Source organism: Gopherus flavomarginatus, chromosome 1, assembly GCF_025201925.1.
Source record: "Gopherus flavomarginatus isolate rGopFla2 chromosome 1, rGopFla2.mat.asm, whole genome shotgun sequence".
NCBI classification, from domain to species: Eukaryota; Metazoa; Chordata; order Testudines; family Testudinidae; genus Gopherus; species Gopherus flavomarginatus.
Window position 1 is genome coordinate 209,941,560 of NC_066617.1, and position 25,417 is coordinate 209,966,976.

A 25,417-nucleotide genomic window follows, 5' to 3' on the forward strand; every position below is an offset into this window, starting at 1 on the left:
TTAAATGGACTTTGATTCAAGCCTATTGTTCCCTTGACTTCAGCTGGGCTATTCACATAAGACACAGGAGATTAGAATAATTTCCAGCCTTCTTTCTCTATATATTGGTTTGAGTTAGTTTCTGGCAGACCCTGAATGTTGCTTAAAGTAGGTTTTGTGTGACATTAGTATTAAAATAAAAACGTCACATTGGAGATGAGAGGAGATTTTTGTCTCGATCCAAATGTCTTTCTGCTTTATGGGGTTTTTTACTTGTGAAAAGTGTGCAGATTATACTGATGGTCCCTGGTGAAATTGGGTATTTCTTGCATATAGTACTTAATCTGCAAAAGAAAAGGAACAGCATTTAATCATAGGGAAAAAATCAACCGGATGCTGCATTTTGTTTTGATGTTTATATAATATATATACTTCTAATGTGGAATACAATTCTGTTACAAACCTTCGCTGGTCTTGCAGTCCTTGACCTCTATTAATTTGTGTGTGGGTAAACGTGTCAATACATCTCTATGTCAACTAATTCAGCCAACGGTCTGGAGCAGGTATGGTGTCTTGGAGATCTTTTATACTTAGATTAATGTGTTTTAAGCATTTTTGACATAAAACAGTGTGCATGTTTTCTTCCAAATATTAAGGAAAAAAGATTTTCAAAGATGACAAGGGGATTTATCTGCATCACTTCTATTAATTTCAGTGGGTGTGTTATAGCTAAATTGCCTAGTCAGCTTTGAAAATCTTAATCAAATGGACTATAATACTATAGTTCTGATCTTCAGATGTGTTCACCTGAATAGAAGTTGTGGATGCAGAGCACATCTCAGGATCACGTCCTTTCATCAGAGAATATAATATCTGGAAAAGACTGACAGCAGTCACAGCTATAAGTATATTCATGTAAAGGTTTAACAGGTGTTTAGGTAGAAAAATATGGCCCAAAGATGCCAGACCTTTGGAGAGAGAAGCTAATTTAGATAAGCTGCCTGGAAATCTTGTGGTTTTTTTGAGATGTGGATGTACACATTCCATGACCCTCCCACCTTCCCCACTACTTCAGACATTACATACAGCAGTGGGAAGAAACAGAGAGGGAGGCGGAAGACACACCTCTTTTATGTCCTTGCCTGAGAGCATCAGGAGAGCAGGAGCACATGCACCACCTTGTGGTACTGCTGGCAAAAGTCTCTGACTTGAGTGTATTGGGAACACATACACCTGCAGTGGAATGTATATGTGCACAACACATTTCAAAGAACAACATTTACTGTACGTAAGTAACTGGTTTTGCAGGTAGCTTTGATTTGTCCATTGACATGCTGAAAGAACACACGATAAGTTTCCACTCCTTAGTAGTTCACTTTAATGTTTCATAGTTTTATGTAACAGGAATTTAGGGGGTTCATGTTAAAAGGAGAGTGACAAGTAGTATAGGTTCAAAACTTGACATACCTTAATATTGTTGCACTCTGGTGAAGAAAACCCCATCAATTCTATATATGGCTACAGAAAATAATACCTGAGAATGCTTGGCAGAATTATCACACAGCTCAAGCAAAAGCCAAAATTTGATTTGTAATATATAAAAAATCAATTTATTTTTAAAAGTAGAAAAAATGTTTTTGTGTTTTCATTAAATATTTTGCAACATTTTCAGTATATTTTTAGGGCAGAGGGTGTGTGTGTGCACACATACATGTGCAGTTTTGCAGATGTGCAAACTAATGATCACATGTAAATCCTGACTTGCATATAGACATACTTGTATATGCTGCAAAATGACCTTAGTGCATATGCAAAATGAGTACCTACAGAAGTGTCTGCACAGCTTTGTGCAATCACGGTTGAAAATCTGAGCCTCAAAGTAAATTTATACACAAACACAAGCAATACTGTATTCTAAATACAGACAACAATAAACGAAACAGGACAGCACCACTAGAACTAAAATACACTCCTTCCCGCATGAAGTTGTGAATCAGACATGTTTAGGATATGTCTTTTTTTATTTTTTTTCTCCCCCTCTCTTTCAATTATGTGAATACATTCTGGCAACAATTTAAATTAAACTTTATCACAAAGTCTTTTTTTATACAGAGTTTTTTCTCCTTTAATATGTTAATGTAGTTGATCTAAGAAGGAGTAACATGAACTGACTATTTCATTCTAATACAGTGAAATATATACACAGATCAAAAGAGAGTGGCTGTTTCTTGTGCTCATACAAGTATTGGTATTTGTACAAAACAAGATTATTGTTTATTTGCTATTTGTCAGTTCTTTCTATTTAAAAAGTTTATTATACAATCAAAGGGCAGAAACAATACCATGTGACATACATGACCAATCTCACAACAAATAGTGAATAGTCAAAAATGAACAGTTCTCATATACCTCATTGTCTTAAATTTGTTTGCACAATGTATTCATTGTACACCTGTAGATAATGTATTTGCAATCTGATCCTGATTTCCTCAAATAATCTGCAAACAAGAAAGACAACTAAATTCATTGGCTAATATATTCAAACTTGAAAGAATGCACGGAATATTAGTTCCATTTGTATAATTGTAAATACCTGCATAGCAGGTAATTAAGACTTGTAATGTGGTGATGGTTCTGCTGCTTCAGTGTTAAATGCTAACAAAGGAGGTCTTGGAAAGTTTGAGTATTGTAATGGATTGTATGTGCACCACAGTTCTCTCTCTGGAATGGATCAGGTCTGTGTTTCGGGGGTGACTTCCTCCTCTAGAGTTGGTTTACACTACGGGTTTATACCGAATTTAGCAGCATTAAACCGAATTAACCCTGCATCCGTCCACACAACAAAGCCCTTTATTTCAATATAAAGAGCTCTTAATATCAATATCTGTACTCCTCCCCTACGAGAGGAGTAGCACTCAAATCGGTATTGCCATTTCAAATTAGTGTTAGTGTGGCCGCAATTCAACGGTATTGGCCTCCGGGAGCTATCCCACAGTGTACCATTGTGACTGCTCTGGCCAGCAATCTGGAGTCGGATGCACTGGCCAGGTAGACAGGAAAACCCCGCGAACTTTTGAATTTCATTTCCTGTTTTCCCAGCGTGGAGCCCTGATCAGCATGATCTGTATGGGAGATACAGGATCTGATCGCTTTATGAGGAGACAAATCTGTTCTATCAGAGCTCCGTTCAAGAAGTCAAAATGCCAAAGCATTTGAAAAAATCTCCAGACAGAGGCCACAGCAGGGACTCAACACAGTGCTGCGTGACAAGCGTAACGGAAAGCCAAAGAATCAAATGGACACTAATGGAGAGAGGGAGGGGAGACTGAGGACTCCAGCTATCCCACAGTTCCCGCAGTCTCCGAAAAGCATTTGCATTCTTGGCTGAGCTCCCAATGCCTGAAGGGTCAAAAACATTGTCCCGGGTGGTTCAGGGTATATGTCATCAATTTACCCTCCTCCCCCGCCCCCATGAAAGAAAAGGGAAACAAATAGTTTCTTGCTTTTTTTCAATGTCACCGTATGTCTACTGCATGCTGCTGGTAGACGCAGTGCTGCAGCGCTGAACAGCAGCATCCGCTCCCCTTCCGTTCCTGATGGCAGACAGTACAAAAGGCTTGGAAACCGTCATCATCCCGTGAGGGATCCTAGCTGGCCTCGGTGAGTTCAGCCGAAGGCACCTGGGCAAAAATGGGAATGACTCCTGGTCATTCCCGGCAGCCGGTACAAAAAGATTGAAAACCGTCCTCATCATAGCAACTGGGGGCTGAGCTTTTCATCCCCACCCCTTTCATGTCTAATGAAGAATCTGTACTGCCTGGACTATCATAGCAGCAGGAGGCTGCCTCCTCCTCATGTTATCTCACTAAAAAGTCAGTGTGTCTTATTCCTGCATTCTTTATTACTTTATCACACAAATGGGGGGGGACTTTGCCATGATAACCCAGGAAGGTTGGGGAAGGAGGGAAGCAATGGGTGGAGGTGTTGCAAGGGCACCCCCTAGAATGGCATCATCATTTCTGCGGGATCTCTGGGGCTTTGACGCGGAGCGGCTGTGCTCGTTGGTTCTCTAGTACACTTGCCCCATATTGTAGGCAGGACTGACTCATTTTTAGATAAAACATAAAGAAGGGAATGACCGGGGAAGTCATTCCTATTTTTGTCCATGCACCCCCGGCAGACCGCAGCAAGGCCAGTCAGGTGCACCCATGACAGCAGCAGATGGTACAAAAGGATTGATAACCATCATTGCCAATTTCCAATTGCAGACAGTGTTATAGGGCTGGTAACTGTCTCTGCTACCTTGCAAAGGCAAATGAATGGTGCTGTGTAACACTGCAGTACTGCGTCTGTCAGCAGCATCCAGTACACATATGGTGACAGTGACAAAAGGCTAAACAGGCTCCATGGTTGCCGTGCTATGGCATCTGCCAGGGCAATCCAGGGGAAAAGGGTGTGAAATGATTGTCTGCTGTTGCTTTCACAGAGGAAGGATTGAGTGACGACATTTACCCAGAATCACCCGTGACACTTTTGGCCCCATCATGCATTCGGATCTCAACCCAGAATTCCAATGGGTAGGGGAGACTGCGGAAACTATGGGATAGCTACCCACAGTGCAATGCTCCGGAAATCGATGCTAGCCTCGGAACATGGACGCACACCGCCGAATTAATGTGCTTAGTGTGGCCGCGTGCACTCGACTTTATACAACCTGTTTTAAAAAACTGGTTTCTGTAAAATTGGAATAATCCCGTAGTGTAGACATACTCCTAATGTTTGATCTAAAAGAAGGATAAAAGCCTTAGTGCCACTGTGATCTAAGGGACTTTCACCTTCAGCTCAAATGCAAAAGAACTAGTGGTGGAGGTGCTTGAGCTGAAATTACAAGTTCTATTCCCTGTGCCAGAGATATGCACTCTGTAAACACCTGTAATATTTTTATGCAGCCACAGATTGTTATTGATTGGCTCCTGGCTTAAGTTTTGAATGGACCTCCAGACACTTTGGTTTGTGCTGCCTTAGCTGGGTTAGTGTGTACATGTAATGTTTTCTGGTTCCTGTGTTGACATCTGCTGAATGGAATCAAACCTGATAAAGTGTTTTTGTTTTGTGCTCTAGTCCACTGATTGGTTGTGACCATCTGCTGCGGTTCCCAGAATTGCGAGTTACTGTGTTAGCAAGTGAAAGTTTTGCTACTGCTAAACTGTGTAACAAATCCCTGACACACCAGCTTGTCTTTCTTGCCAGGAAACTCTTCAGGACTCAGTCCAAACCTTGACTGACCAGTAATAAAACAGTGAATCCCAACTCCTGAGTTCCCCAGAGATGTCTCCGTGCAGTTTCTAGTCCCCCTTACTGAACACTCACAGAAGTTTTATGTTTGTTCCTCCTTGGAAGAGGCAGTACACTGCAGCCTGTTAGCTTAACTGAGGTTCACACACCCTTCCTTTCTACCTGCGGACTGAATTGTTGTATAGTAAAAGTAAAACAAGTTTATTAAACAAAAATTCCTAGGTTTAAGGATCAAGTATAAGGAGTAAAGATAGAAAGGGTTACAAACAAAAGAAAAATATGCTTCTATGACATAAAAAACTTAATTTCAGCAACTTACAATCTTTGCCTAAGCAGTTTTCACACTGAAACTCAATTCGCAGAGCCTTCAACCCCTTTGCTTGAAGGATCCAACATTTTGTGATTTTCAAGAGCTGTGGTCCCTTTAATCCCCCAATTAATTGGTACCAAAATGGCACTCCATTTTTGCTTATGTCTCCCAAAGTTCATTGACCCTGTTACAAGAGGCAGGAAGGCTCCCTGCTGTTCTTCCCTTCTTGTTGACTTCCCAGCCCTCTGCTGATAGGTATGTAAATGGAAGATGCCATTGTTTTGATTCCATAATGCTTAATTTACACTGGAGATAGCTACTTTCCCTCCTGTCTGGGGGAGAACCTGTGTTTAGTTGGACTTTAAAGCATAATATCAGTGAGTGCCTATAAGTCTGCATATAGTGTCAATACATACATTTCACAATGGATTAAAGCCTGTGACACACCGGTGAGTCATAAAGACCTTACTCAGTACACTTCTATCATACAGTAATATTCCGTATAATCAGTTTGATTCAATAGCTTATCACTTGAGGTTCTTCACCTGTCTTCTATAGCCCACTAAATCTTTGCAATGTATACTTTGAAAAGTAAGCCCAAACCACATTTTTCTCTTCTGCTGGGGTGTAGACACCATGCTGTCTTCCCAAAGTTCACTGACTGTGATTCAAGAGGCAGAAGGCCTCCCTGAGGATGCAATCTCCATATCCCCCTCATCCCTTCCCCCACGTCAAGACTGTTAAGTATTCATCTTTCTCCACTTACTCTCCAGCTGGCTTTGTTTGCCTTGCATGTGAATGTGCTTTTCTTTGTCTTTGGTCACACTCTGCCTAATTTACATTGGAGATGCATTCAAGGAGGTGGAACCATAGTCCTTTGTCTGGAACAGACATGGCTTTCTTAAGCCTTGTTTGCCAAAATACATTGTAAGAACGAACATGTTTGCAGCACATAGCCATAAAATCCTTTCTGGGTTTACCATACATACATCACACAATGATTTGCAGGACCAGCACTTTACCAGTATATGATCCCTTACATGATACCTTTTAGATACAGATTATGACAACAGTATTTTAGGTGTGGTGAGTATGTCAGGCCTGACAAGAGTTGCTGGCACAGTGTAGTAAACCAACAATGAGCCTCTGTGTCACACTGGTTTACAAAGATAAGAGTAAGCTCTTAATTCAAGCGCGAAGGAAAGCACTCTTTAGCACAAGTTTCCTCTCCATATTTGTACTACTGGGATGAACCTCCATTGCAGGAACCTTCTAGAGAGCAAGGCTTATGGGGGGGATTCATGCGTATACTCTTGCAGCCTTGAAAATTTGGAGTATAGCTTATATAAAAGGAATGCAGTTCCAAAAGCCTCAGTCCTTTTCTGTGGCTAGCTACAGGTGTAAGGACATTCTCTCTAGGTCTAGAAAGGTGTCTTTTTAATTCAGAACTCCACTAGAATTGTTAAATGTCAGTATAATGAGTAAATGTTAGGAGCTTGCACCATTGCACACTTAGTTTTTTACCTGAACCAGAGTCCTTAGAACTCTTGAGTAGTGACCAAGCTTATCCAAACACCTGGATAAGAAGGTATGGATTTTGAACAGTGTGTGTCACCCCCCCTTCATGTTCATAGAGATGGACGTGCATTCCCATTGTCTGCTCTGCATGAGAGGAGCCCATTCCTCAAAACACCACTAGGCATGTAGGAGCTTCACACCTCAGCTTACACTGATAAGAAGCAAAGTCTCTTTGCCTTTTTCATGGAGGAAACCTTACAAGTCCAGTTCCTGGATTAAACTGCACGTCAGTGGCCTACACTGTCAACATCAGAAAACTGAAAGAAGTATTCATTCTGTTGGTGTCACTAGGCATAACCCTAGGTAACTCGGGAGGGTGGTAGACCACAAGTGTCAATGAAGCCCTCCTGCTGTAGGCCTCAATTAACCAATGTTCCTCCATGTTAAACACTTTGTATAACCTAGTGTAACCTAATATGTTAAGAGCTGTAAAATGTAATGTCAGCAGTTAGTTTTCTGATTGTAACAGCCAGTTCCCTGCTGTAACACACTGGAGCTAAATTGAAGCAAGTTTCAAGGCCGCTTTTAGATACAGCATACATGTCTCTGTAGCAGAAAGGGGGAGAGGAAGGGGGAAGACAAAGGAGTGTGTGAGAAGAGAATGCTGCAGCCGGACAGAAGAGGGAGAGGAAACGGGGGATTGTTAGTCAGCAAGAAAAGTTCTCATGGGATATAAAGGAACACACTGCTTGTTTTAGCTGTGCTTGATTTGAGGCATCAGCCTCCCTGCACCGCTTTGAGATCTCAAATAAACTTTGCTTGCTTCTCCACCCTGGTGTGTTTATTGGCGCTACACACTCTGGGCAACGAACCACTGTTGCTTGCCTCTGGCACTTCTGTGTCAGCAACAATTCCAAACCTCATTAAATGTTACTTGCTTGGTTCTTTCTTAAGTTTGAACTGCTCAATACTTACTGCTTTAAAAAAGGTGGGGTGGGGGGAGGGAGGGGGTGTAGATTAAGCAGTGCAAAAATTGCTGACTTCAGTATGCCCAAGTTTGTATTCCTTTTGTATTTCTACTTCATGTGGTTTCCATTCCTTTAGTTTTATTGCATGTTTCTGTGAATCCAACCTGGTGAAGGCAAAATTCTAAAAATGAAATTGTTGGACGTGTCTGGCTTTACAAGGATTCCCTCGTGCTCATTTTCCTCCAGAAGACCTACCATGTGATCCATGGTCCCACATTTCATTTTTGAGGTGGGGTTGGGGCTAGTAAAGTTTGGAGTCAGATGAGATTCCAGATACAAATTTTGCAATTCAGACAGGACTGTCACTTAATGTAACTCTGAAACTTAGTTTAGAACAATCTGGAGAGGGCCAAAAGATTCCCTGGGACTTGCAATGAAATCAAATGGCAGGCTCCAAAAATTTCCAGCTACAACTTGCTTTTCATTCCCAAGTCCAAACTCAGAGAGCTCAGAATATCTTATTGATATTGTGAAAATTTGCACTGTTGGATTCCCTTGTATTACTCTAAATGTTTGCTGTTCTCTGGTGTTTGAAGACTAAAATAGTTTTGTTTTTCAGATAAGACTTCCTTTTAAACCGTTACTAAAGAACACGGAAGTCACTGGAGGTTGTAGGAGCTCAGGTCCCAAGATGCAGCAAATCTGACTTAGGGTCTGCTCCTGGAGTACTTCTCCCTGGGACTTCAGTAAGAATTGAGGATGTGTTCTGCATTTTGCAGGATTGGACCTAACATTATTGCCCAGTAATCTCAGTGTCTGTGGGAAAGAGAGGGAGGTTTCCTAAAGCATTCGAGCTTGTCTACAGTTCAAAACTGTGTTGCATTCATAGGCACCAGCTCCGTGGAAAAATAGGTGCTGAGCACCCACGGGCAGCCCCTCTCTTCCCCCCCCTCCCCCCGCGGCTCCTGCCTGCCAGCAGGCCCCACCAATCAGCGCCTCCCCTTCCCACACCTCCCATCTCTGTTTTGCAGTGTGTGGGAGGCTCTGAGGGGAAGAGGGTGGATATAGCACATTCAGGAGAGGAGGCGGAACTGGGCGGGAAGAGGGTGGAGCGGGAAGGGGTGGAGTGGGGGCAGGGCCTGGAGTACTTTGGAAAGTAGGCACCTATGGTTGCATTCAAACATCATTGTGAAGTGTCAAGTTAGCTGACATAATAGTGTCCACAAAAAAACAGTCAGACCCATGCAAATCATGTCAGCTTTTGATGATGATCAAATTAGCTGAAACCATGGTAAGAATGATTTGCCATGATCTGCACTAGCCACTCAGGCATGGTAAGCAGCATGCCAGCTAACTCTTCGCAATTGAGTTTGAATACTACAGTTTATAATGTAGACCAGTCCCCACCCCCATTTAGATTAATGCGCAGCCATATCTGGCAGCTTGCTCTCATTTCTGCCTGGTTAAGTTCTTCCAACCCTTCTGTTCCTTGCTCCCTTTCTTTCCTCGTCTCTGGCCACTGCGACTTGTGGAATCAAACAAGATTCTTCCAAGCTCTGTAACTGGGTTTAGCTCCTAGAGACTGAAATTCAATATTTAATCACTGTGCAGCAAAACAAACGCTTTTGCTTCAGACCGAGTTTAAACCTTGGGTATTAAACAAACATCATGCTGATCGTTTGTGAAGGCCCCACAGGCTCAAAGTTATCAATGCTAAACAAATGGGAATTACTGTCATGCTGGGAGAGAGAAAGCTCACATCTAGCATCCAAAAATAGAACAGCTGGTTAAAGAGAGATTAGACACAAACCGTCCAATTGAGAAAAATAGAGCAAAATACCTGAGCAATTTACATTTCTCGAGAAAGGGCATAAAGTGCCCTCAAGTTGCACATATGACACCCCCTCCACCCAGCCCCATGGCATTAATGGGCATTCCGTGTACAAAGTTCACAATCTGGCACTAATTCTAATGTTGTTTTTCCCCCACAGGCGTAAGGGATAGTTGCAAGAGTGTTTTAAAATGCACACATCAGTTGCTGTGATTTAATTTTGCCTCAGTGAATCAGTTTCCGGTCAGGCATTATTACACCATGTCTACACTAGTCAATGCAAGATGCGTTGGCATACATACAGCTGCCAAAGTTTGTATATAACTTGGCTGCTTGCACTGGTACTGGGCGTACTCACCAGGAGTGCTTGGGTCAATGCAAAGCGCAATGCACCATGAGTAGGTATCCCAGTGTGCCACATGCCACTCTCTGGCATAAAGCTTTTGGGGAAATTTTCACCATGTGTTGTGAGACGGAAATGACTCTCCAAGGGATCTCTCGGAGGTAGGGCTCAAGTACCCAGCATGCAACTTTCTCCATCCCATAATGCCATCCCTGTCCCATAACTTTCATGCTTTTTGAAAAATCCCACAAACCCATGCAGCACTCTTTTGTGTCTGCTATCTCTGACAAGAAACATGGAGCTCATAGAGCTTTGCATTGTTCACATGGATTTTACAAATACAGGCCCCATGAGTCTCCTGTATTTGCAGACCCACAACAACAGAGGACATCATGATTTCTTTGAGGACAGTTCACCAAGGAACATAGCAAAAAACAATAAGGTTGTTGGTGGCATTCAGAGAGCAGCTGCAGACGATGGAACGCTGCTTCTGGGCCTGAGAAATTAGCACTGACTAGTGCAATTTCATTGTAATGTAGGTTTGGGGAGATGAGCTGTGGCTGCATAACGTCTGGGTGTGCAAGGTCACACTGCTGGATCTGCATGCTGAGCTTACTTCTGCACTGGGGCACCAAAATGAGAGCTGTACTGACAATGGAGAAGTGAGTAATGATTACACTATAGAAGCTTGCAACACCACGAGACTGGTACCAGTCCATGAGCAATCATGTTAGACTTGCAAAAACCACAGTAGGTGCCACTACCATGCAAGTGGGCAGGACTAAACAGGACTGTGATTCTGGGTAGTGTGCAGGACATAGTGGATGGATTTGCAGCAATGGGGTTCCCAAACTGCAATGGAGCAAGAGAGGGCATGCATATGCCTATTTGACACCAGTGCCCTTGCCACAGAGTACTTCAAAAGAAAGGGCTACTTTTCTATGGTTAGGTAAGCACTGGAGGATCACCATGGATGCTTCACCAAGATCAGTGTGAGCCAGTTCGCAAGAACCAGTTGTTAAATTTAGAAGCCGGTGTAGAACCGGTTATTAAAGGGGCCGGCGGATGGGCAAACTCCGGTCTGCGGGCCACATCTGGCCCACAGGACCATCCTGTTCTGCCTGCCTGAGCTCCCAGCTGAGGAGGCTGCCCCCGGCCCCTCTCCACTCTTCTCCCTCGCAGAGCCCCAGCGCTCTGGGCAGCTCGGCAGCTCCTGCCGCTTTGAGTGGCAAGGTGGGGTGACTATATTTCACTATTTCATTTTATAGGAGAGTTTGAAACACCTATAGCAAGATAATTATTTTCTTATACATTCTATAGGATTTTGCATCAGGATGCCCAAAGATACAATGGGAGTTCTCTTATAGTCTAATAACAAAACGCTTTGCCCTCCTGCAATACTTAGCTTACTTGGAGAACAGAGCCTATTCATTGGTAGATTGTAGTGGACTGAGGGGTGGTTGAGATGCAGAATAGTTTGCCTCCGTCAGGGGGACATACACAAATCTCACTGTCCCTGGGGATGGTGCTACCAGCAATTACGATTCTGTCATTGGCAATGGGACATACACACTGGGGACAGCCATCAGGAGGGCTTCCGGTCTCCTTGCACGTAGGTGAAACCGTGGGGCAAACTGAAGTGCAGGAGATATTCCCTGTAGAAACACAGGTGCAGAGTTGAGTGGCAAAGTCTATGTGGAAAGACTTCCCCACGGGGACGTTTCCATCCTCGTAGCCTTGCATGGCGCATTCAAATTGCTGGTAATCTGGACAGGAACATGGAGGGGCACATGTAGCACAGCAGTTATTCTCTGAAGTCACCGCTGTGTGTTGCTCAGGGCATGGGCTACATTTGACAAGAGTGCAGTCTGCTTTCAAGGGCTTACAGGCAACTTTGGGTAGTGGAAAGCAGCTCAGCAACAGGCAAAGCACGTGTTCAGGCTTCATGTTTTCTATTTAAAAAAAAAGAGAGGGAGAGAGAGAAGCAAAGAGAAATAGCAGAAATGGCTGGTTCAGGCACTTGAGTCAATTATACAATTGTAAATGTGAACATTCTGTGTGAAACTGTGCTACTGAAATCAAATGGTCACACTCCCGTGAAATAGTTATTCACTGGCCAGCTGTACTGTTACAATCGGTGTAGCACTAGCACCTCAGGTCCCCAGGCCAATCATGCTAGCTGCTGTACAAAACACGCACCAAAACAAAACCCCCTGCCCCAGAGAGCTGAAATTAGTTCTTCCTTTGTTTACTCAGCAAGACCAGTGTTCCAGTTCTGGGTTTCTCCTCAAGTAGACTCAAACGGAGATAGTATGTTGTAATGGACTGATCATTGTACTGGGAGCCAGGGACCGTGAGAACTAATGCTGGCTTTGCCACTTACACTCTAACCTTGGGCAAATTATTTAATCTCCCTGCCTCAGTTTCCCCATTTATAAAATGGAGATAAAATTTACTTTCCTACTTCAGAGGAGTGATGTAATTCACAAAGTGCTTTAAGGATGAGAACAGCTAAATATTAAACTTTTAAGTCTATTTATAAAAGCTGGTTTGGTCATTTTTAATTTGCATGCCACTGCCTGCTTCAATAAAGTGTCAATTTACAAGTCTTGTAGATTTTTTCAGACCAGGCGGGACCATTAGATCACCTACTCTGACCCTAGGTATGGCACAGGCCATATAATTTCATCTAGTTACCCCGGTATTGAGCCCAATCACTCGTGTTTTGGCTAAAGCAGATCTTCTAGAAAGGCATCCAGTCTTGATCTGAAATTTGTTCCCAGAGCCGGTGCTAGCCCATTGGAGTCCATAAACAGGAATATCCTCCCCTCTCCCCTCCCTGATACTAAAGCAGGCAAATTCTTGTAACAAAAAGCAAATAGGGGGCCCTCTTGAGCTTTCAGGCCCATAAGATATAGCTTAATCTGCTTATGCCTAACGCTGGCTCTGTTTGTTTCAGTGGTTGATGACCATCACTGTTATTCCGATTAGAAAGGCAGAATTTTTTGGTCTGGCTTCAGCTTCCAGCCATGGGTTCTTGTTCTGCCTTTATCTACTAGAATTAAAGAGCCCTGTAGTACCTAACATTTTCTCTCTGTGAAAGTACTTATACGCTGTAATCAAGTCACCTCCTGATCTTCTTTACGATAAACTAAACATACTGAGTTCTGAGTCTCCTGCTGTAAGGCATGTTTTCCAGCTCTCAAATAATGTTGTGGCTCTTCTCCTCTCCAAGTTTTCACCATCCTTTTTAAAATATGGACACCAGAACTATACACAATATTCTAGCAGCCAAGGCCATATACAGAGGTCAAATCACCTCTCTGCTCTTACACACTCTGCCTGTGTTTGTATTGCATTACCCCTTTTAGCCACAGCATCGCACTGGGTGTTCATGTTCAGTTGTTTGTCTTTCTGACACTCAGGGCTTGGCTACACTGGAGAGTTGCAGCGCTGGTGGTGGGTTTACAGCGCTGCAACTTACTCACCGTCCACACCTGCAAGGCACATACTGCGCTATATCTCCCTGGCTGCAGCGCTGGCTGTACTCCTGCTCTGCCTGGGGTATAACGATTGCAGCGCTGGTGATGCAGCGCTGCTCCGCCAGTGTGGCCACCAAAAGAGCTGTAATTGGCCTCCAGAGGTATTTGGAGGTATCCCAGAATGCCTGTTCAGCCACTCCCAACAGCACTGCAAATGTGGCCACACTGCAGCGCTTTCCCTACACAGCTGTACAAAGACAGCTGTAACTCCCAGTGCTGTAAAGCTGCAAGTGTAGCCAAACCCTAAATCCTTTTCAGAGTGACTGCTTGCCAGGATAGTGTCCCTCATTCTGTAGGTATGGCCTGTGTTTGGCTGTATTAAAGGCATTTTGCCTGAATAGGCCCAGCTTACCAACCACTCTCCTGATTTAGCATGAGTCTTTTGATATTTGTTGTGTTTCTTAAAGCCCCAGCTCCTGGAGTTATGTCAATGCACAAGAATCTCAGTCTTTTTTTTGTTAAATGAAATTCTCTAGGCTTCATGGTTGCAGAGAGAAGCTTGAAAATATTACCAAAATGCACCTTTAAAGGCTCTGAAACCAAAAGGCAAATAACAAGAACTCAAAAGGAATTCTTTTAAAATGTTTTCATTATTGTTAAGCCAATCTTCCAATTTTTGAATGCTTACCAGTGACAATATTGCTTCCTTGTCCACATCATTATTTACCATTCAGCCAATCTTTGATTCATCCACGAATTTTCTCTGCAGTGATTTTACATTTGCTTCCAGATCACTGATAAAAATGGTACCAGACTTAAGAACTGATCCTTAGAAAACACTTCCATTAGATGGTGATTTCCCATTGAAAACTACTTTTAGAGATCTGTCAGCTAGCCTGTTCTTAATCCTTTTAACATGTGCTTTATTACTATTGTCTAGTGCTAAGCTTTTAATCAGAATGCTGTGCAGTACTAAGTCAAAAAAATCTAAGCATATTATATCAATGCCATCCCCTTTGTCATCTGATCAAAAAATAAAATTGGGTTTGGTTGACAAGACCAATTTTCCCTAAAGATACAACATTAAAGAAATTTGTTACTTAATAGTTTCATAGGGATGAATTTTATGCTCATATCAGTCCAGTTTTCTTTAAGATACCCCATGTCTCCTGATCTGATCTCCAGAGCCATTCCCCAGCTACCACACACTCCTGGGAAATGGTTGCTCTAATTGAATTAACTGCTTGTAATTTATATTTCAGAATAGCAGAAGGAATCCTTTTTTAAATCAAATACGTGCTTGTGCTCTAAAATATTAAAGTTTTAATTACCTGGATAGTCTTGATGCCAAATGTGACAGATGGTTTGGCCCAGGAATGATGATCAGCCTTTTGATTTTTCTCCCAGCATAACCATACCAGTTCAGCTGCAAGGTCATCTATTTATATGCAATGGCTTAGTCAGCCTTGATGCAATATAAACAGGTAGAGAAAGCCTTTGTAACACAAAATGCATGGCTGGGAGTGGTCAAAAAGATTTTTATCTTGCTAATGATTTCAGTTGAGTCTCTCTCTCTCGGTGATCTGTAGATTTGTGAAGTCTGTTCCAAATTGTGGTGCAATCCTAACCTTCCCCACCCCGCTTTAAACTTTGACGAGAGTACTGAAAAGACCATTAGACTGATAGCCTGCTAAGCACAGCAAATATAGAGTATATTTGTATATAGTTTTCCATCCACAAGCATACAGAAATGATTCAAAAGCTATGAATGTACAACACCACTACTGAAATGCATCCAGCGCTGGAGAATAATGAACTCAGGAGTCGCACAGCTGGTAGCTTCTGTAGGCCAAGCGCATTGCCCATTCCAGGGGCTCCTGACATCCCTTCATTCCCCGCCCCCACCCCAAGCTCCCTGTGTGCCACCCTCCCATCCTCCTCTAACTGGGAGTCCCGGCAACTCCTCCACACCCACCTCCACCAGGCTGCCATATTGTTTCCCCCCATTCTAGAGGCTGTGAACACTCCACGTGCTCCGCTAACAGATTTCCTGCCTTATTGTCCCCATGGCAGGGGATATGTTTGCTCCCTTTCCCTCCATGCTCCTCATTCACTCCCAATCTCTTTCCTGCAAGGGATTATGTGTGACCCCCATTTGCCCCCACCCCCAGAGCAAGGCCTCCCATCCCTATCAATTTTATTCCCATCCTAATCTCCTTGAAGTGTCCCCCTCCCTGTAGGATTTCTGTTCAGCCTACCACTTTCGACGGGCTCCTGACAAATGACTATTGTTTCTGTGGAGTCTATTAGCTGGGACAAGCTTTGCTCATTCTTTTCTAATTCATTAGTGCCACAACTCTTCCAGCCTCAACTTCCACAGCTACTGTTCCAGTTTCTGGGGGCAGCCCAGCTAAGCTTCTGTCTCCTGTCTTACCCTCTCAGGTGCACCCCTTAAACCTGAAAAGCACTTCGCACTTCACAAGTCAGATAACACCCAACACTTGGCTTAAATGAACAAGGAAGCATGTGATCCTCATGGTAAATGCAGGTGGTTTGAGTCATGCCAGCCATGCCCCAGATGGCATTTGCAAGCAGGGGTATTTGGAGGAGTGGGCCCATTGAAGGAGTGAATTTAGGGCCTGATGTTGCAAAGAGTTATACATGTTCTTCCTATAACTTCACTGTGATTCCTCCTAGTGAAATGACACAAATGCTGAAGTGTTTGTTTGCAAGATTGGGCTCTCCCAGTCATTGTGAAAATAAATGTCCTGGTTAGTTCTTTAGCCACAAGCCTGGCACAGTCTCCAAATTTAGCCTTTCTAATAGGGGAAGAAAGAAAAGAAAAATACACCTTATCTCCCCACCCACCCCTTAAGCTTAAAATTCCACTTCACATTGTTCCTGTCTGACACCATCCCTGTGGCATTATAAATATGCTCCCACCTATGCTCTAGTTCAAAGGTTAAAAACTGTAAAATTCCTGTGTTGGCCAAAGGAAAAAAAGGCAAAAGTCACACACAAATAGGAGCAATTGAAGTGATAACTCATCCCTGAGTGGCTAACAGCTTTCAAGTGGCACCTCAGTTGCATTAGCACAGGCAGCTTGTGCTAGGCAACATTACTAACAAAATCCCCTTTCAGCTGTCACATTTGTTCATAGACTTGAGCACCAGTCCCTTCCCCCAACCGCCACACACTCCTGAAATCATCCAGTAACCACTCAGACTCACTCCCATTCCCAGCTCACCTGCAACCCCCTCCCATGCTCCACCGTATGCAACATTCTTCATCTTCTCAAAAGATTGGAAAGTAAAGGGTGGCAGAGTGAGGAGGGTTATACAAGACAGACAAGGTGGGTGAGATAATGTCTTTTATTGGACCAACTTGAGCGGCTACACAGAAGAAGAGCTCTGTGTAGCTGGAAAGCTCATCGCTTTCAGCAGCAGAACTTGGTCCAGTAAAATATGTTACCTCACCCACCTAGTCTCTCTAATATCCTGGGACCAACAAAGCTACATCACCACTGCAAACAAGGATTATACAAAGCACTTGTGGCTACAAACAGCGGGAGAAAGAGAGACTTTACTGTAATAAAGGGGGGGGGAGAAAATAGATAGAAAGACCTGTTAGATCACAGGTTTTGTTGTTTAGCTACATAATTGCAGTATATTGGCCCCAAGTGTGTGGGGAAGGGTAGCTGAGGCAAAGGCTGAAATAGCTAATTGCTGTTTTTTGTTTGCTCTACCCACTGGGTTTGTTTAATCCTTCAGTCTTTTTGCAATGATATTTCATCTCTTTTGTGTAGCCCTTGGAGAGCTACAGAAAAGCCGTACTGTATAAGAGCTAAGTATTGTCATTATAGTTCTATCACACAATCTCAAATTCCTCACATACTGTCCCAGCAAATAAAATCCCCACCCGGCTGCCTGATTTAAGCCACCTTCTTCCACACTCATAACGTCTACAAAACAGTTTTGCTTTGTCACTACAAAAATCTGCACCAAAGTGAAAATGTACAGAGTAAAGTAAATGTAATATAAAAACAAACAGCTTGAGGAATTTAGTTCAGGGTGTATTTGTTCATTTTCACATTGCATACAATCCTTTATTTTAAACTTACCTGTGTCTACCCCAGAATTTGTAGTCTGCCTTAGAAAATGTATTGCGATTCTGATTATTCATGATTGTATGATCAAGGTCAAGGCTCTCGTCCTGGCCTTAGGGTTTTACAGTCTAAAACCAAACAAAATGTGGTTGTAACAGACAGGAGGGAGGAGGGCATGGAGGACAAGGGTAACGGTAATAAGGACGCCATTTTTCACAGGTTAACAATCTCATGGCTCTGAATCATTTGAGAATATTCCTTTTGTAAATAAATGAAACCAGCTAGTCAGAAACCAAGGTGCCTTGCTACTGATTGTAGGTAGTTTGCTTCAGGCAGCACACACTTGGCCTTGAGTTAGGCATGAATGAGAATGACTTTTATAAAGAATCTTTCTCAGATCCTACTCAGAAGGATCCCAAAATATTTTACAAAACTATGAACCCAACCCTGCATCGACTGAAGCAGCATGACTTGGCCTTCTATGCCCTATGGTAATACAAATACTAAAAATAATAATAATCTTAACTTTAACTATTGATCCCACACTTAAAGTTCATGCTTAAGTCACTGCAGAAATATGGTTAAGCTACAGGTATCATTACCCTCTCTGCTGGAATGCAGCTTTCTCTAGGGTGGAATGTGACATATGTCAAATAGTGCACAGCATCACTACAACAGTTTAGGACAGAACAGAAAGACTACTGTATACTCTACAGGGAGAAATTTAATTACACACATTGGAATATGGCCAACACACTGAGTTAACAATCCCCCCCTTACTCCTGCAAAACATTCCATGGATTCTTTAATGACCACAAATGACTCAAGCCTCTGAGCTCTGTTTCAGATCTTGTCCTAAAGGGGCAAAACCCTCTCAAATAATTAACTATATTTTTGTTTCAAATATTGTATTAGTTTTTATTTGAGTACGTAGTCATATAAAGTACAATGATTTTTCTTCATATACATAACAAAGACAATTTCTTGCAGCTTTCAGAACTTGGGTGCTGCTGGACAAACAGCAAATGTCATCTCTCTCTCTCTCACACACACACACACACACACACACAGAGCCAGCTGCACTCTTTCCTACTGAAAAGTTCTTGTTCTTGTGATTAATTTGGTGATTTTTTTCCCTCTCAATTTATGAAACCACTCTCTAGCTGAATTTGAGTGGGAAAAAATCCACCAGCAAGGGCCTGATTCTGTCTTCTCTGAAATCAAAGGTGAGGTTCCTTCAGTTCAGTAAGGGTAGGATCTGACCCTCAGGCTTGGTCTACGCTATCAACTTATGTCAGCATAACTACGTCACTCAAGGGTATGGAAAATCTGCAACCCTGAGTGATGTAGTTATACCAGCCTAACTCCCAGTGTAGACAGAGTTTTTCCCATCGCCATAACAACCTCCTCTCGGGGAGCTGCATTAACTATGCCAATGGGAGAAGTTCTCCTGTCAGCATAGGTAGCATCTTCACTAAGCGCTGCAGTGGTGCAGTGCTATAAGCATAGACAAGCCCTAAAGCCAGGGCTACACTACAGTTATACAGACGTAACCCCCTGCGTAAACAGCATTGTGCTGATGGGGGAGCGTCTCCCATCAATATGGCCTCTCGGGGAGGTAGATTAACTACACCACTGTAGTGCTGTACATGAAGACAAGCCCTAAGTCTCCATCCAGGTAACAAACACTGTTCGTCAGGATGCCCTCTCTGGTTTTGGAAGAGAGACTTTATCACATTTTGTTATTCCCTCTCCTCTCCGCTCTCACCCTCCCCCACCATGGTTTTTGGGTTTAGTGTGGAGGCCATCCCAAACTGTTTGAACTTCCTGAGTCTGCAAAGGATCTCCCGAGATTTCCAGTTCTAGCTCTAGTGGGAAATATTAAGAGGACAGTTTCTTGAGGTGCTTTTCTGGCCATAGACCAGATGTGAACAAACACTTACCCAACTACTTGCAAAAGATTTGCTGTATTGTGTATAACTCAGCAAACAAAAAGCAGCAGACACCATTCCTAACCATAAATACTTCTTCATTTATCAAAAATCTTGTATATACTAGGTTAGATTAAAAACACAGACTTGTCGCTTAGGAAAAGTTAAAACTGAAAGTAGTTGCTCCTCTCTCATTCTGCCCACAGCACATGCCTGAAACAATTGTGCCTATTCCCCTAAACTGGGCTGCAAAAGTGATTTCGTTTGTTTACTCTTCTCTTGCTGTGCACTTAATTCCTTCTATGTTTTTGCAGCTCTAACACGTGGCTCTTCTGAGCTCTGCAAACAGCTCCTGGAACGGACTCCAAAGCTTCAAAAATCACATCAGCCCCCAAAAATAATTAATTGGCCCCAAAATCATGATTTTTTTTTAAAGAAAAGATTACATTGTGTTTTGGGGCTGTCTTTTGAGTTTGGGGCTCCCCCGTGCATCCCCAGTGTGTCTAGGTGACAATTAGAGCTGGCCACTCTCCCAGACATCCTGGGTAAGGGGATTTTGGCCTTTGCTGGAGGAACTGTCCCCTCCCCATCTCACAACCCTTGTCCAGGAAATAATCCTGCCCTTCAACTCCCATATCAATCCTGTCCCCTTGGTAGCTCCTGCATCGGTTCTGCCCATTCTCTCAACCCCCACATCAATTCAGCCCTACTAGCCTCACCTCTGCTCCTCCTACAGCTTCTGAGAGTCTTCACTCCTTTCTCCTAGGCCCTGGTGTGAAGCCGGTGTGGCAGGGATGGAGGGCAGATGGGGGAGGAGCAGAGGAGCCATCCCATTGTTCTCTGAAGTGAAAGGAAGCAGAGCTGCCCTAACTTGCTGGGTCCTACATGCTCCCTTCTCCCCTCCTGTAAGAAAGGGTCAGCCCCTGAGGGGAGGGGAGAGAAACTCTGCCTGCAGTAGTTCTGGGTTGGCTACCCTTCCCCAGAAGGGTGGTGAGTGGGGAAGGCAGCCAATCAACAGGGGTTTCCCCCAGTCAGGGATGAAATTTGGGAGAGGACTAGAGCTTCTCCCACCATGGCTCCAGCCCCAGCCATAATCATATATCACTTGAAGTGGGAGAAGGTGTTAATTAACCATGAAAGCAGCAAGAGACAAGTCTTACAAAATCTGTGCAATAAGACCCATATATCATCCCCCTCAATGTTGTGTTGTAATGTTATCTCAGTATAACTGCTTATTTTAATTAAACTTTGTTCTTTAGTCAGATCATCCTGATCCACAGATTCCTTTGATGTCATTTCAGATGTGGTCAAATGTATGGGACGAAGGATTAGTCAGTTAAAATCTGAGCCTCGTCAGTTTGAAAAATCTTCAGTGGCTTATTTCAGATTCATCTGAGGCAACAGAGACCCTTGGTGAAGCAACTTTTTGTAGCTGACTCTTGTCCTTTCGGGTAATGAAGTTCAGGAGATCCAGGGCCGTCACCACTCCAAACACCATCTGTTTCTTGGCGTAACTGCCATCTCCAATGTCTGTAAGCACACAGCGAAGTACATTACTGAGTCATCCGACAAAGCAGTCCAGAAATGGCTGTGATTTTATAAAGATAAGACCTCAAACCAGCCAGCGTCATCCCTACTATGATTCTACTGAAAAGGATTCCAGGCGCTACCCCACAGCAGTCAATCAGGTTACATCAGGGATGTATTGGGCAACAGTGCATTCTTTACCACTACAAGGAGTCTAATTTGTCACTTGACCTTATAAGACTTTTGTTCCAAAGACTCCTGCCCTCCCCATCCCAAATCAACAATAATCTTTAACAGTAGCAGCGATAACTGTATTTACAAACAACCCTTGGCCCCCACTGCAGCTGACATAGTGCTGTACCACACCACTACCAAACAATATAAAGTGCAATAAAGTATAACTTTTTAAAACACACGTCCTCTTAAAAGCAAACAAATAAAAATCAGGTGAGGGTGTCTAAATCAAAGAATGAAATACGTGTTGGGAGGGATGGGAGGAAAGTAATAAAAATGGGGTGAACTGTGGTCAGACTAAAATAGCACCTGTTGACTAAGAAAAGTGTTCAAGAAGTGAGGTGAGTCTAGCTGGCTGAGTTTTTCTACCACGACCATTTTTTTCAGTAAAATTTTTTGTCAAAATTAAAATGTTTAATAACAAATTTGGTTTAGAAGACATTATTGATTTTTTGACAAAAAAAATTTAAACAAAAATTTTAAGTTTTTTTTTTTGGTGGAAAAAACTCCCCAAATCTTCCACAAACATTTTAAAATCAAATTGTTCTGGTCTTAATATTTTGCAGAAATATACCTGTTGTTTCCAACCCTCCACAACTGAGATTGATGGCCAGCCTCCTCTTCTCACTGAAGAGGTATAATCACAGAGGGATTCACAGAGCCATTGCTTGATTTTCTTGTGTTGGGAGATGCATATGGATTTGCAGGGTCTGAGTTCAGCATGCCAGCCTGACCCTCAAACTGCAGCCCCTTGCAGGCGAACAAACCTACATGGCGTGCTATTTCACTAGCTCGTGCATGAGCGGGCTGTACATTTAACATTGTTCTTCCATAAAATCAGCCTAATTACGCCCTGAAGTTCTAATGTTATCCAGCGTGCAGTTATCTTGACTGCTTTGTTGTGGCAGTGAAATCTTAAACAAAGCACTTCCCATAAGAGAAGGCATCATCTACACTTACAATTTTTTACCACATAACTATGTGGTAAGGGGTGTTATTTTTGCCAACATAGGTATATCTCTAAAAACTCTTGTGTGGATGCAGTTATACTAGCATAAGGGACTATATACTGGTTTAAGTTATTTATTTCCCTGAGCCAGAAGAAGTTACTCCAGTATCAGCACTTTTAGCTCAGTATAACTGTGTCCACACTAGGAAGGTTTCGCTGCTCTATGGCAGCATATGTAAAGTGGCAAAACTTGTTAAGTGTGAGCAAAGCCTAAGAAATTATCTCCTTTCTGAAAACAGTTTGCTGAGGCTCTGGCTACAATACAGATGGTGCAGCTGTGCTGCCATAAGCTCTCTAATGTAGCTGCTCTAAACGGACGAGAGAGAGCGCACCTGTTGGCTTAATTACTCCAGCTCCCATGAGTGGTGGCAGCTACGCTGGCAAGAGATGCTCTCCCACCTGCATAGTGCTGTCTACACTGACACTTAAGTTGGTGTAACTTACCTCGCTTAGGGGGGTGGCTTATTCACACCTCTGAGTGACATAACGTATACCGACCTAAGCTGTAGTGTGTACATAGCCTGAGAACCCAACTCTTTCATTTACAGAGGCTCTCCAGGGCAGGCTTTGTCATTTACTTTATATCTGTACAGCACCCAGCCCAATGGGGATCTAGACTGATTGGAGCCAGACTGCCCTGGAGAACGCTAATTGGGGTAGAGGAGAGGGCCTGCTGCAACTCCGCTAGGAGGAACTGCCCATCGGGTCTCATCTCCAAATGGGAAAATCCAGCCCAGACCTGAGCACGCTTGCTGCCATGATTCTGGGCAGAGCCATGGAGTGCTGCCTGGCCAGCATGGGCTGGCTCAGTTCCTGGTGAGCAGAGGGGATATTGAGATGGTAGTGAGCAAATGGGGCACAGAAAACCAAAGTGCTGCCTGAGTGTGAACACAGAGCAGAGCCGGGCAAAGCACGCCATGTGCTTGGGGGGCATGAGGGAGGGCAGAAGAGCAATGAGCCCCCTAGTGGCCAATATGGCTAAGAAGGCTTAGAGAGGCTGGCAAGTCTGACTGGAGCCTCTAGCACAGGGCCGGCTCCAGACACCAACCCAGCAAGCAGGTGCTTGGGGCGGCCAATGGAGAGGGGCAGCACATCCAGCTCTTTGGTGGCAATTCGGCAACAGGTCCCTCGGTCCCTCTTAGAGTGAAAGACCAGCTGCCGAATTGCCGCTGAAGACTGAAGCGGCAGCAGTAGAGCTGATCGTGGCTATTTCTTTTTTTTTTTTTTGCTGCTTGGGGTGGCAAAAACCCTGGAGCTGGTCCTGCTCTGGCAAGAAATTGCAATACTCCTAAAGAATAACAAAATGAACTTTTCCCCATCTTAATCACCTAACTTCACCCCACCCTTCTGAGTCCAGGTCTCAGCTGAGGAGAAGTGAATGGGCTCTCTGAGTATGTCTACAAAACAACTAGGCACCCCGCAGCTGGCCTGTGCTTGCTGACTCAGACTCAGGGCTCAGGCTGCGGGGCTGTTTCACTGCTGTGTAGACGTCTGGGCTCATGCTGGAGCCTGGGCTCTAGGATCCTGTGAGCTGGGTGCTCCCAGAGCTCAGGGCACAGCCTGTGTCCAGATGTCTACACAGCAATGAAACAGCCCTAGCCCCGTGAGCCTGAGTTGAGCAGCATGGGCCAGCCATAGGGTTTTCTTTGCTGTGTAGACATACCAATCAGTGTCATTCTTTCATTGGCCTAATGGCTCACTCTCAAGTCCCACACAGGATTCCCTCCTTCTCACAGCTAAGCAAGCTGCCTCACCCAACCCCTGCTGTCTTAAAGAGGAAGTGACAAGAGAGAGCATTCTCCTTTCCATCTGCACAAACATATGGGAGCTCTTGGGTCCAAGCCCAGGGACAGGGAAGTGGGGAGCGCGGTCCCCTTAGCAACTGCCTCTTCTCTGGCACTCTGGCAGCTCCTCTGTTCTCAGTGGTACGGTTCTCCTCAGGTCTCCTATTAGGAATTCACTGGGGTATTAACACTGCTCTCAACAGCATTACTGCACAAACTCCTTTCTGCAGCTGGTGCTGCACAGAGATGGGGGACTCAGCCATGGCGGCTGTGTTACTACAGTCCTGGCCAAAGGTTCCAGCTGAGGTCAGGACACTGTTATGTTGGGTGCTGTACATGAACATAGTAAAGAACAGACAGTCCCCTGAAGAGCCTACGATGCCAACAGACAACAGGTGAGAAGAAGGCGGTATTGTTATCCCTGGTTGAGAGATAGGAAACTGAGGCACAGAGACTGCATGACTTGCCCACAGTTGCGCACACAGTCCATAGCAGAGCTGGGACTTGAACTCTGACTTCCTGAGTCTCAGTCTGGTTCCTTTTTACCGTAGACCAGACTTCCTCTTTTGATCATCTGGCCAAGAAATGACACACTTTACAATAGCCGTAAGGGCACCACTAAAATAAATCTGTTTGTGTCCAGCTGTAGAGCTAGTTAAATAATCAGAGTAAGAACCTTAGTGTTTCAGGGCTGGTCCACACTAGGGGGGGGAAATCGATCTTAGATACGCAACTTCAGCTACGTGAATAACGTAGCTGAAGTCGAATATCTAAGGTCGGATTACTCACCCATCCAGACGGCGCGGGATCGATGTTTGCGGCTCTCCCTGTCGATTCCGGAACTCCGTTGGGGTTGATGGAGTTCCGGAATCGATATAAGCGCGCTCGGGGATCAATATATCGCGTTTAGATTAGACACGATATATCGATCCCCGAGCAATCGATTTTAACCTGCTGATACGGTGGGTAGTCTGGACGTACCCTCAGGCTCCCCCTGCCTCTCTTCAGGCTACCACACATGGGGCTTTGGAGAGGGGTGAATGTCTGGTGGATCCATGACTCTGCTGAGTGATGGGGAAAAATCCCTCATGCAGGAGGAAC

The 25,417-nt window shown here is 43.9% G+C and overlaps 1 protein-coding gene across 1 annotated transcript in view; it reads right to left on the bottom strand.

The window, feature by feature from the left end:
* Positions 1-19,448: 19,448 nt before the first annotated feature.
* Positions 19,449-25,417, bottom strand: part of LOC127043284 (cystathionine beta-synthase-like) — a 57,333-nt gene continuing 51,364 nt past the window's right edge. Inside the window, exon 16 of the mRNA XM_050937268.1 lies at positions 19,449-21,292. Coding sequence (XP_050793225.1) covers positions 21,132-21,292 — 161 coding nt within the window. The 3' untranslated portion in view covers positions 19,449-21,131. The remainder of the gene's footprint in view (positions 21,293-25,417) is intronic.